Consider the following 12,124-nt stretch of genomic DNA (forward strand, 5'->3'; position numbering starts at 1 on the left):
TTTCCTACCATACCACACTTGGTAAGTAGCTGTTTGGCTGAGACCTGCATTGTTTCATTGTAGTTTCATATTAGCTCCTAAGTTTTGTCATAGCTAGTTAGGCAACCAAAGAGAGCTGTTGGAGCCTGGTGTTTGCCATTTTAAGCTTGAGTTGGCAGGCAAGACCTCTAGCTTGGAGAGATCCTGTGAAGAGTGGGAGATGTGGTTTTGGAGTAAGGTTGTGGGTGGCAAAGTAGAGCAGAATCATTTGCATTCAGACCACTGCCAAGGCCATGGAAACAGATGAAATCATCAGGAAGTAAATTTGAGGAAAAAAGAGAAGGCTGTCTTCTGAAAGGTGTATGTCAAAGTGTAGGCTGAAGAAAACTCAGCTTGGAAGTATCTGACGTAAAAAAGACCTGGGGATTTAAGATGACCACAAACTCAGTGCAAGCTGTCACTGTGATATTGCTGCATTAAAAAAAAATAACACAATCTTAGGATGTGTTAATGTTGATGATAATGATAATTGACATAGAACATTTTAAGGTTTGCAAAGTACTATACATACATTATCTTACTTGAACCTCACAACAAACCCTATGAAGTAGATGCTACTGATATTATTATCCACATTTTATAGATGAGGAAACTCACTGTGGTCCTATTGCTAATAAATATCAGAGATAAGATTCCAACTAAGGTTGCTTCTGACTCTGAAGGTTCGACATGCCTTATACCATGCCATGCTGCTTCTCGGTAGTAAATAGTCAGGTCACAGAAGGTACTGATCCCATTGTACTATTCAGACCATATCAGTAGTAGCATCTTCGATTTAGATTAACACATTTTAAAAAGGACATAGACAAATTAGAGGGGGTCCAGAGGAAGGGTGGCACAGGTGGTGAAGGTTCTGGAACCATGTCTAAAAGAATAACAATTGAAGGAACTGAGGATATTTAGCCTGAAGAAGAAAAGGTTAAGAGGAGACATGATAGTTCTCCTCAAATATTTGAAAGCGGTCATTTTGAGGAGGGGTTGAACCTTGTGTACCATAGACAGAATTGGGACAAATAAGTGGACAGTACAGAGAAAAAGATTTTAGCTCAGTATGAGGAAGACTTCTCCTGTACTTGAGCAGTAACAGACCTGATTGCCTTGAGAAGTCTTTGCTGCCTGACTCTGGAGGTTTGCAGATAGAGCCTGGATTCTGTACTGAACAAGGCCACCAGCACTGGATGAGCTGGGCTAGCTAGATGATCTTCCAGGGCCTTGCTGGGTCTACAGTTATGTGTGGAGAAATAAACTGTGACAGAGGAGGAGTCTCAGGAGGAGACAAGTGTCTTGTTGCCAGAGGAATGAAGATCAGGAAGCATTCTGAGAAGAGCAGTTATCTTTGATGTTTCAGGTTGAGAATATTAGAATTGAGACTAGGCCCTGAGATTTAGGCCTTGAGCAGGTTCTCTGGTGGAGACTTGGAGAGAGTATGTTTAATGCAGTATAGGAGATAGAGGATGTTCTGGATGGGATCAAGTTAAAAATTAGACCCAATGAATGTAGGTGACATGTTCTGGGATCTACTATGGAGGAAGGAGATTGGAGAAACTATACTATCAAGTGAAAGCCATTTGAAAATGAGGATATGGAGAAACTATACTATCAAGTGAAAGCCATTTGAAAATGAGGATATGGGGCAGCTCAATGATACAGTGGATAGGGCACTGGCCCTGGATTCAGGAAGAACTGAGTTCAAATCTGGCCTCAGACACTTGATACTTACTAGCTATGTGACCCTGGGTAAGTCACTTCACCCCATTGCCTCACCAAAAAAAAGAAAGAAAGAAAGAAAGAAAGAAAGAAAATGAGGATAAGTTTGAGTCAACCAGGGGAAGTCTGTCTGAAGTGAGACACTAGTGATAAGGGAAAGTTAATGAATAGGACATCAAGAGAACTTCTTACTTGGCATAATAGTTAATTTTTTTTCTATTGGAAAATAAAAAATTCAGGTTTACATTGGGTTGAAATTAGAACCAAACAGCTCTCCATTTTAAACCAGGATTATCACAGAAAGCATGATGCCTTCCGCAATGTAAATAGGAACTGCAGTCTTTCCAAGTTATTACCGTTGGTTGACAGATATGTGCAAATTGTGACTCACCGCTCAATTTGGCAGTAAATTAATGTCTTTCAGCACTGCGTCTGCCCAAGTGTAAACTAGTTACCACTGCTGTGTTCCTGCTTGTTTGCCTGTATCCAAAAGGTAAAAATTAAAGTAATTCAATTCTGCTATAGCCTGGAGTACAACATATGGTAGAAGTGTAGGAGTAGAGCACTGTGTTCCTACCTGTTCCCAGGCCTGCAAATAAAGCCCATCCACATTTTGCTAAATGAGTGCTTACTCATAGCAAAGCTGTTTTCAGACACCATTCAGGTATTTCTAGCAGCCTCTACTGCTCTGGAGAGCATCATTCTGAGAAATACCACCAGAGAGGTTGTATGACAAAGAATGCAAAAGAAAAGTGGCAGTTCCCATTGGATTTTGAATTCGAAGTTCTGAGCTTTCCTTTTCCTGTCACTTCTGTCTGACTGTGATACTGCATTCAAGAGGTTTTGATGGATTTTTAAAAGGGAAATGTTTTGGTTTTGTCCTGAGAATAAAGATATTGTTTTCCTTAGTAAAGATGCTCCTGGGTTTCTTTCTTTCTCTACTTGGCAAATACATGAATACATAACATAAATTGCCTTTTACAGATGACATCTTCCTCATATCAGGCACGTGAATGAAAAGCACTCCTTTTTTTTAGAAATGCTTTTGCTCAGTAACATTTTAATAGTCTGTGCTGGGCTTTTCTGATAACCTAGATTCTCCTCCCTACCTCCTGCACTCTTCCCCTCTACTGCATCTTTTATATACTGTTCTGCCTTTTCCCTTCTGCCTCCTGGGGGCATATTTCCCCATTACCTGTCCTCTATCCCCCAAGATAAGGTACAGATCTTAGATTGTACAATATTTGACCTTTTTTCTTCAGACACTGTACGGTACTTCCTGATTTTAAAACTGAATCTTTTTGAAAGCACAAGCAAGTGCTCAGAATCCTGGAATCCTGCAGTTTGGTGCCCAATTTTTTTTTTTTTTTGGGCCTGAGATAATCATTTTAGTTACCTGTGCCTCGGTTTTCTTACTCCATTAAAGAAAAGCATTTTGGAACCTTCAAGGTGAAAGGTGCAGTGAAAGGCAAATTATTATGTTACCATCATATTGAAGCTTGACATGCTTCTTTGCATTAGACTTCCAAAGCTATGATATCTATTGATTGAGGATCAGTTCAGAAGATACTGCCCCCCCCCACCATTAGCACATAGTTAGCAATGACCTCCATTCACATGCATGTGACAGCTGATTTTTTTCTTTCTACTGAGCCTAAAGTAACCTGTCTAAATCCCACATACAGTCATAGAAGAAAAAGAAATTATGATATTCAGAAATGATTCAAATGATACTGATGCATAATGTTGGCATGTTGTCTTGGTTTTTTTTTGTTTTTTTTTTTTTTTTATTAAGGGAGCTTTGTTATATGTCTTCCAGGATCCTAAGAAACATGTTCCGTCTTCACTTATTTTTTTTCTATTAGTTCCCTGACCCCTCCCCTCAATTTTTTGTATCTTTTTGAGCTGAAGCTGAGACTATGTGGCATAAAGTCAAAAAAGTTATGAAGAACCTCAGGAGGTTGTATATTGCCTTGGGCAGTTGGTTTCTTTAACCATTCAGGACAGATGGTTGTCTATCCTGTTTTTAAAGAGCACCAGAATGGAAATTCAGAACCTTTATTGATAGTCTCATTTGATGTTTAATCAGCTTCACTCTTAAGAAACTCCTCCTTATATCTAGGTATATTCTGTCTTTTAACTGATTTCCCTTTGTTAGGGTCTTTGTGGCAATAAATGGCATTTTTTCTTGTAGCAGCTGACCTGGAGAGCCGAGGTTCAATCTCCAGTCTTCTCTTCTTCCAAATAAAAACCCATCAACTTCTTGAACTTGTTTTCTTTTCTCTTTGCTCCAGATTTTCCCCCTTTTCTTAAAATGCAAAGACCAAACTCTCTCTCTTCAGAATTTGTCTGTTTCTAATCACTCAGGTTCGCAACCTTGGAGTCATCTTTGATTCTTTCTTATCCCTCTCCCCTTCCATGCAGTCATTTGCCAAATCTTCTCAGTTCTACTTCCACAATGTCTCCCACATCTTCTTGCCTTTCCCTCCTCATGTAGCCAGTGCCCTAAATGAGGCCTTGTCACCTACCACTCATCTAAACTGTGTCAGTGGACTCCAGACCCTGGTCTCTCCCTTTTCCTGTCCATCATTCACACAGATTCCACATGTACAGCAAAGCTTCAGTGGCTTCGTATTGTCTCCAGGATGAGATGTAAACTCCTCTCCTTGCATTTAAAATCCTTTACATTCTGATTTTAACCTGTCTTTTCAGAATTATTTCATAGTATTCTCCTTAACACGTACATGCAATTTTTAAGCCAAACTAGCCTGCTTGTTCTTTCCCTTAGATAACATTTCATCTACACATGAACACCTCTTCAGGTACTACCTTCTCTATGAGAAATTTCCTGATTGCCCCCCTGTTGTCAGTGCTCCTTTCATCCTTGCCTAAATTACTTTCTTATAACTTTATGTATATTTTGTATCTACTTTTCTGTGTGTATATATGGTTTCCTTACAGTATCAATGTCCTTAAGGCTGAGTTTTCATTTTCGTTTTTGTTTTTGTATCTCTGGTGTCTAGAACAGTGCCTGGCAATTTAGTAGGTCTTTAATAACTGCTTATTTAATTGAATTGAAAATTAGGCATAATGCTATGATACAGTTCTAATTTGTGCTGAAAGATAAAGACTTTCTGATTTACATGCTAGTCATCTCTTAATACATTGAAGTTTATATTCATTTTTCATTTATATTACAGGGCTTTTGGCTAAAGTTTTTTCCTGTTTGATTTTGCATTGTTACATTGCTTCTCTGAATATAGCACTTTTCCATTTGTCTCTAATTTTTAATAAACCATTTTGTTCAGTATCATATCCAGTCTTTTGTTATCCCATAGTCATGAGGTAGTTTATTCTCTCTGCGTCCATTGGGAATTTCAGGTTGGGGATATATCATCACAGGATTTCATACTGAAAGCATCTGAGTCAGAGAAATCACTTTTCTTGTTACAGAATCAACTTCTATCTGTACTTTTTTTTTCTACTTAGGTATGTTGATGATGTGATCAGCCGCATTGATAGGATGTTCCCTGAAATGTCGATTCATTTGTCCAGACCCAATGGAACATCTGCAATGCTTTTGGTAAGACTCATTTGATTAAGTTGAAGGGAATTATAGAGAAAAATTGACTGAGATCACTTTTCTAGTCCTGAATATTAGGCCCTTATTGATGTAAATTAGTGGATGGACAACAGTGTTGTCTCTTTTTAATGGTAGATCTCTGTCTCTAAGAAAGAAAATACAATTCCCCAATGTCAAGAACAATATGTGCTCTGTGACATTCTATTGTATCATGTTCACAAAATCATTGAATTTTAGAACTGAAAGAGACTTTAGAAGTGAACCTTATCTATGATAAGTCACCTCCCCCTACTCCTTTGTAGTAAGAGGAGGTCCACAGATATGAAACACTTCATGTTTTCAGATTTTTTTTTCAATGTATTGATTGATTTTACTGATTTTTTTTCCCCTTAAAAAATAATCTGTGTTTCATGGGATGGATGACTTTCTGGGAGGAAGGATAAGGAAACAGAGAGGAGGAAATTTAGGCAAGGTAAAAAACAAATTATCAATAAAAATTTATTTAAAAAAAAAGAAATAGACCTCCAAGGAGTTTGGTTATTAAATTACACAAAGAAAGTAAGTACCTCTTTATAAGATCTTCTTCCCTATAATGAGGTCTCATGGTATGAACCTCAAGGACAGAGATTTTGTTGACACTCTAGTGTTTTATCCTAAAATGCTGCATATTGCAGTAGAAAATTTATCATAACTGGAATTTAGAAGGTCAGTGTCCTAATTCCAGCTCCACCATAAACCTCAGGCAAGTTATGGCAGCTCTTTGGGCCTCCCTTTCTTCCTTCATAAAAATGAAGGAGTTAGATTAGGCTGATTTTTAGTTTCCCCAAATTCTGTGATTTTAAGTCTATCAAAAGCAAATGATATTTAACCATTGAACACTGTTATGAATTGCAATTTTAAATAGGAAGAGGTGCTGTAGTAACTGAAAATATGTCTTTATAAAATAAAGATAGAGGAGGCAGCTCGGTGGCAAAATGGATAGAGCATTGGCTCTGGAGTTAGGAGGGCCTAAGTTCAAATCCGGCCTCGGACACTTGACACTTACTAGCTGTGTGATCCTGGACAAGTCACTTAACCCCATTGCTTGGCCAAAAAAAACTAAAAATAAAAATAAAGGTAGAGGGAGTACACCAACCTTCTAATCAGAGATTCTAGTGTTTCTGATGAATAAATCCATTTTTTTGTTTGTTGGTTAGCACCAGTCACGTTTACCTCAGTAGTTCTCATTTTCTTATGTCTTTTTCTTTTCAGTCCATAAAATGTGGGATTTTGTTGTTACCTCTTTATCATATGCATAGATTCACGAAAGGTCATTATACTTTGAAATGAAGATACTTGTAGAAATCCTAAATTAGATTATTAATTAGGTAATTATGGAGCACTTCAAGGATGAAAAGCATTTCTGAGTGTTTGTTTTTAATAATACTCTTTTGGAGAACAATTACGTGAAGACAGTTTTTTAAAAGATCCTACATTTCAAAGGAAACAAAGTTTATTAAGTAAGAGCAGCCGTTTTTGATGGGATATCAGTGAGACAGGGAGTTAAAATACAGTGTTCTTTCCTCTCCAGTCTAATTGCTCCCATTTGTTGAGAGCCTAGGGTGAGTGGTTATCTGGGTCTAGTATTTCACTTTTGTGCAGTCTTACAAATAGCCACTCACCTAGTCAGAGTATATAGATAAGGCAAGTAGTAAGAATGCTTATTTGGCTTATGTAGTAGAGTGTATCTGAGGGAGAAAGCAATTTGGTGATTGTTAAATGCCTTTTTGGTTGTTGTTTAAATGAAAGTGGGGTTCATTGGGAAATTTGAACTGGTAATGACAATAACATCAAATCACATATAATACTTTAAAGTTTACAAAGGTTAATTTATTGTACTTGACTGGGAAACAGTCTTAGCAACACTCTTCTGAGTACCAGAAGTTGCTTTTTATATATCAGAGTATTCTTGGTTAAGAAACTAAGGGGATAAAATAATAGTTTTAATTTATAAGAAAAGGAATTTTTTTCATATAAAATGTTTTTGCACATGAATGAATACCGCTGCCTTCCTTGGTTAGACATATAGATTGTCTTATATTTAAGAACCTGTAGACTGGACTCCTGAAACATCAATCCTGTGTTTAGCACACCTGCCAATGACCAGAGAAGTTAATGAAGATGAAAATGAAAGCATCCTTAGAGAAAGAGGTTTGTTCAAATTATCTCTAGGTCATTTAGCTACTGTTTCATGATGAAGGTAGGAATTTGGCACTGGAGTGAATAAGCAGTGAAGGCTAGATTACTGATAAGCAGGTCCAAGATATTAGAGTTACTTCTACCTGAGAAAACAGGCTTTTCTATCACAGTGACCTATTGGCCACATCAATTTTCACAGGGAGCCTCTTTTTTAATAGACTGATGAGAGAGCTTTTGGGCTCTACTCAAGGGTGCAACTCATTTTACATGTACAAAGTACATGTAATTTTATACTTGAGGATGATTGATTGCAGATCCAGATACTTCTAACTGGTTGCCTTCATTTATTGACACAGGGATCTTGATGAAAGTTGTTACTATTTATGGGTATGGTTATTGGTGATGTGAGTCACAACCAAAGATAACTTTTGGTGTAGCATTTTCTTGTATTATTGTTTAAAGAATAAAGAAAGAGGCAAGTTGAACTGGCTACTGGTAAGAACTGTCGTTAGATGTTCTTTGCCAGTAGGAACAGCATAAATGATTTCTGACTCTGGTTCACAAAATTCTCGACTGGCTGGAAGTGCCATGAAAATTCTCCAAAAATTTCAATTGATTTCAATTCACTGTCTCTTTAAAAAGATTTTTCACTGATAGTAGCTACAGGGAAATTTTTTGGAGTTAAAATCCCAAGGGGGGAAATAAAAAGAATCCTAGAAGTAGTTGGGAGTCATCCTTTGTCTTCATGAAAATCTAAGTGGAGCCAAGCCTGTCTATAGATTTCTTCACTGACCATTTCTTAGCCTTGCCTCTTATCTTAAGTCAGTCCTCTTGTGAGGGAAACAAAATGCAAGGAAGAAATAACTTTACTGAAAACAATTTTTATCCTAAGAAAATAAAATACAGCTATGGGATTGGATTGGCTGACATGGGGTCACCCAGTGTCCGTTTCCAGTCTTCCACTACAGCTTTGTCTGGGTTGACTCCTGGACCACATTACTAGTGCAGAGTTGAATCAGTATTTTTATAATTCACTGAGGATTTTAAATTCCCTTTGGAACCTACCGTCTATTCTTTTCTTTTGGTGTAGACTCCCCATCCCTTTGGCATATAGATTGCTTTGTAGTACTCCTGTCCCTCTCAAGGCCCTGTTCTTTGAGCAGTTCTGCCTTTCTCTGGGCCTTTAGAAGTTCAACCTTTTTCCTTGACTTGTTCTTCTCTGACATCATTAGTTTTTCTAGAGCATACTCTGTAATTACTAAGACCAAACTAATATGGTGATTGAGATTTATGGGCAGCTGTCAGTGTTATTAGATCTACCTCTAAGTTAGTTGCTGTTGCCACACACACCCCCTTCTCTGAAGCTTAGGCATCTTCTCCACAGAGAAGGGGATGTAATTTATGTCTGTTCACTAACCCCTACCTTTAGCATCACCTTGCACTCTGAAGACTAGAGTCTTAGAAATAAAAAAGAAGGTTCTTATCAGGATAAAAACTAGATTCCTATTGAAGACAATGAAGAAATTAATGGTTTTTTAGTCAGATGAGTTAAGTAGCATGGTAAGAGTTGTGTTTTAGAAAGATTAATCTGGAAGCCATGTATACTCTAGATTGGAATTGTGGGAGAGCAGGAATGGAGGTAGTATGACCAGTTAGTTGGCCATCACAGTAGTTTAGGTGTTAGGTATGGCCTGATCTAAGATATTGGCAGCAGGAATGGAGGGAAAGAGTAAGTAGGTGAAGACATCTATAAGTATCTCAATGACCTGCTATAACAGAGCAAATGCTGAGTTGTTCTTCCTTGCCTACACACTCCAGCATCCCTTTGAATTGCTTCCAGGGGGTCCAGGAGATTCACAAGCTAACTTTGTGATAGGGAGAAAAGTATGACAGTGAGAAAAAAACCTCCTCCTCTAATCTATTTAATACTAATCTAGATAATACTTAATTTTATGTTGGCTAGTGAGTTTTTGTTGGCAGCTAGTTCTATATAAGTAGCATTCCATGCTGCTGTGTGAATAGCCAAAGAAGTGCCTGAATATATTAAAGGAGCATTAAGAGGCCTAAATGTATTGCTTGAAATTTTCCACTGAATTTTCTGCTGTTCTTAATTACTCTTCAAGCATAAGTTCATGTAGGTTCTTGCATCTTTGGAAAAGGCATACCAGAGCCACACGAAATCAAATCAGCAATCTAAGAATGTGGGGGGGGGGGGGGGGGGGGGGGGAGAGTGTCTGATTTATTTTGAGGGGGATAAGGCAGTTTCTTTTTCCTGCGTAAACATCTAATTGGAAGTAGAATCTAATGGTTTCCTGAAATACACCAGGACAGAATGCTGAGGCAGCTGTCTAAATGGCCAAAGAAGTCACCATACACATTTGGAAAACATTAAATAACCTAAGTGTATCATTTGTAGCTTTCCCTTGAATTTGCTGCTGTTACAGCTCTCCTGAGAGGTGTGTGTGTGTGTGTGTGTGTGTGTGTGTGTGTGTGTGTAAAAACAGCATAAAATAATTGGGACTCCAGAATAGTCAGTGAGCAAGGACAGTATTGTTTAATTCCTTTTCAGCTAGTTCCTCTCTCGCCAAGGAACCTCTGCCAACAAATTGTAGACAGTTTAAATACTGAGATAATTTGTCACTCTGAACCTTGAGACCCAGTGGGACCCCAGTACCAGTGTTCCAGTTTGGGATTTGGTATAATTTGTGATAAAGTATTTCCCTAAGCATCCGAGTGATTAAAAATCTCCTCACATTGTAGATAGAGGTGAGGCAGAATTAAGGTAAAGAGAGAAGAAAGAGAGAGTAAGTACCAAAATGCTTTTGGAGAGTCCTGTTTCTAAGCCAAATATAGCTGCCACAGACTAACAAAAGGTCAACCCCCTAAGTCCTCACGCTGAATAACCAACCCCATTGGGCGGGGTATTGAATCTGCTGAATCAATAAACAATTCTCCAAGTAAGTCCAGCAGCCATATTTGACTAAGAAACAAGTCAGAGTAATCCAGATATGCATAGACCCATAGATGTAATATGTTAGTGAATCCTCCTGATGAATTATGCCCCAGACATCAAAAGTGTGAGATTTTGTATCATAAGTCTATAAGTGTAGTTAAATTAGTTCATCCACATTAGATGTAAAGCAGAGGTTGTGTGACCAAACAAAATGGAAGACTAGACTTCTCTGATCCTTGGGACCTCTCAAGCCTAAATAGGAATTATGTGCCAAAGATAAAGCAATTTTAGCTGTCTGCAAAGTTTAATGCACCAAGTTCCCAAACAAGGTAAAAACTTGATGGAATAACAGCATAGAAGGCAAATGTTCCCCAATCCCTAATGAATACTCACTCAGCATCCCCTCCCCCACTACCCACCATACTCTCAATAGCAGGACTGCACAAGCCAACACATGTCCTTGCAACAGATCTCAGCTCCACACCCTGACTCTCCCTCCCTCTGCCCAGTGCTGCAGAGGTCTAAACTCCAAGCAGTAGCAACTTTCTCAGTCTGTGATAGCTGCATGATAGCACTGTATTGCAGTGGAGCTCTGCAGGAGAGCAGAAGAATAGAGAATAGGTTGGTCAGGTTTCAGCATTTTTAACAGAACTCACTAGCCTAATCCCCCACACACATCTCCCAGTACCTTTGGGATCCAAACTCCAAATATCAGAAATGTGCTCAAGCTCCCATAATCCTGTGGCATCATTCTGTGCTGCAACTGGGCTGGATCCACGCAGGAGAATGAGGAAAGACCCATATGTATGGGGCTGTGTGGCTCTCCACTGAATCTGAAGGAAAAAGCCTGGGGCTGGGGCCAGTTCTGTTCCCCAAGAAATTATTGGGGGCAGAGACCTAGGCTGGTGAACCATGAATCGCCCAGTATGGGAAAAACTTGAGTTAGTTTTGAGATCCCATCTGGAAGGAAACTGCCATCAGAGGGGAGGGAGTCAGAAAGTGAGCAGTAGTGGAAAATAAGGAGAAAACAGAAATAATCCAGATCTCAAGAGAAAGAAAACTAAGAGACTTTGAGAATAAGCAGATAAAGCAACAGAGAAAATGTTAACAGCAGAAGGAAATGTGACCTCCAGATATAGTAAGAGGCATCTATGAATAAATGGTGCAAAATGAAGAAAAATTATTCTCTACCTAATGAGGCAGAGGACCCTGTGAATTTTAAAGAGTATATGGAACCATATCACACCTTTTCTGAATTATGTAAAAGAAAAATAAGATTGTGTTAGCAGAATTTATGTATGTGATAGCAGAATTATTTATGCATGGCACCTCCCTCCCCAAGACAGTGTGTGATCTGATATAGGCTCTACATGTACATTCCTATTCAACATATTTTCACATTAGTCATGTTGTGAAGAAGAATTTGAACCAATAGGAGGAACCACAAGAAAGAAGAAATGAAACAAAACAAAACAGAAGAAAGAAAAAAAAATAGCAAATAGTATGCTTCGATCTGCATTCAAACTCCATAGTTCTTTCTCTGGATGTGGATAGCATTTTCCACCATGAGACTTTTAGAGATGTCATAGATCTTTGCATTGTTAAGAAGAGCTAAATCTGTCAAAGTTAGTAATCGCACAACATGGCTGTTATTGTATACAACA

General features: G+C 38.3%; 1 protein-coding gene across 1 annotated transcript in view; it reads left to right on the plus strand.

Annotated features, from left to right (window-relative positions):
• MED27 (mediator complex subunit 27) overlaps positions 1-12,124 on the plus strand; it is a 231,521-nt gene that overhangs the window by 149,873 nt on the left and 69,524 nt on the right. Inside the window, exon 4 of the mRNA XM_027869645.1 lies at positions 5,236-5,329. Within this exon, the coding sequence (XP_027725446.1) occupies positions 5,236-5,329 (94 nt within the window). The remainder of the gene's footprint in view (positions 1-5,235; positions 5,330-12,124) is intronic.

The sequence above is a fragment of the Vombatus ursinus genome, unplaced genomic scaffold (genome assembly GCF_900497805.2).
Source record: "Vombatus ursinus unplaced genomic scaffold, bare-nosed wombat genome assembly UNPS02014793.1, whole genome shotgun sequence".
Lineage (NCBI taxonomy): Eukaryota > Metazoa > Chordata > Mammalia > Diprotodontia > Vombatidae > Vombatus > Vombatus ursinus.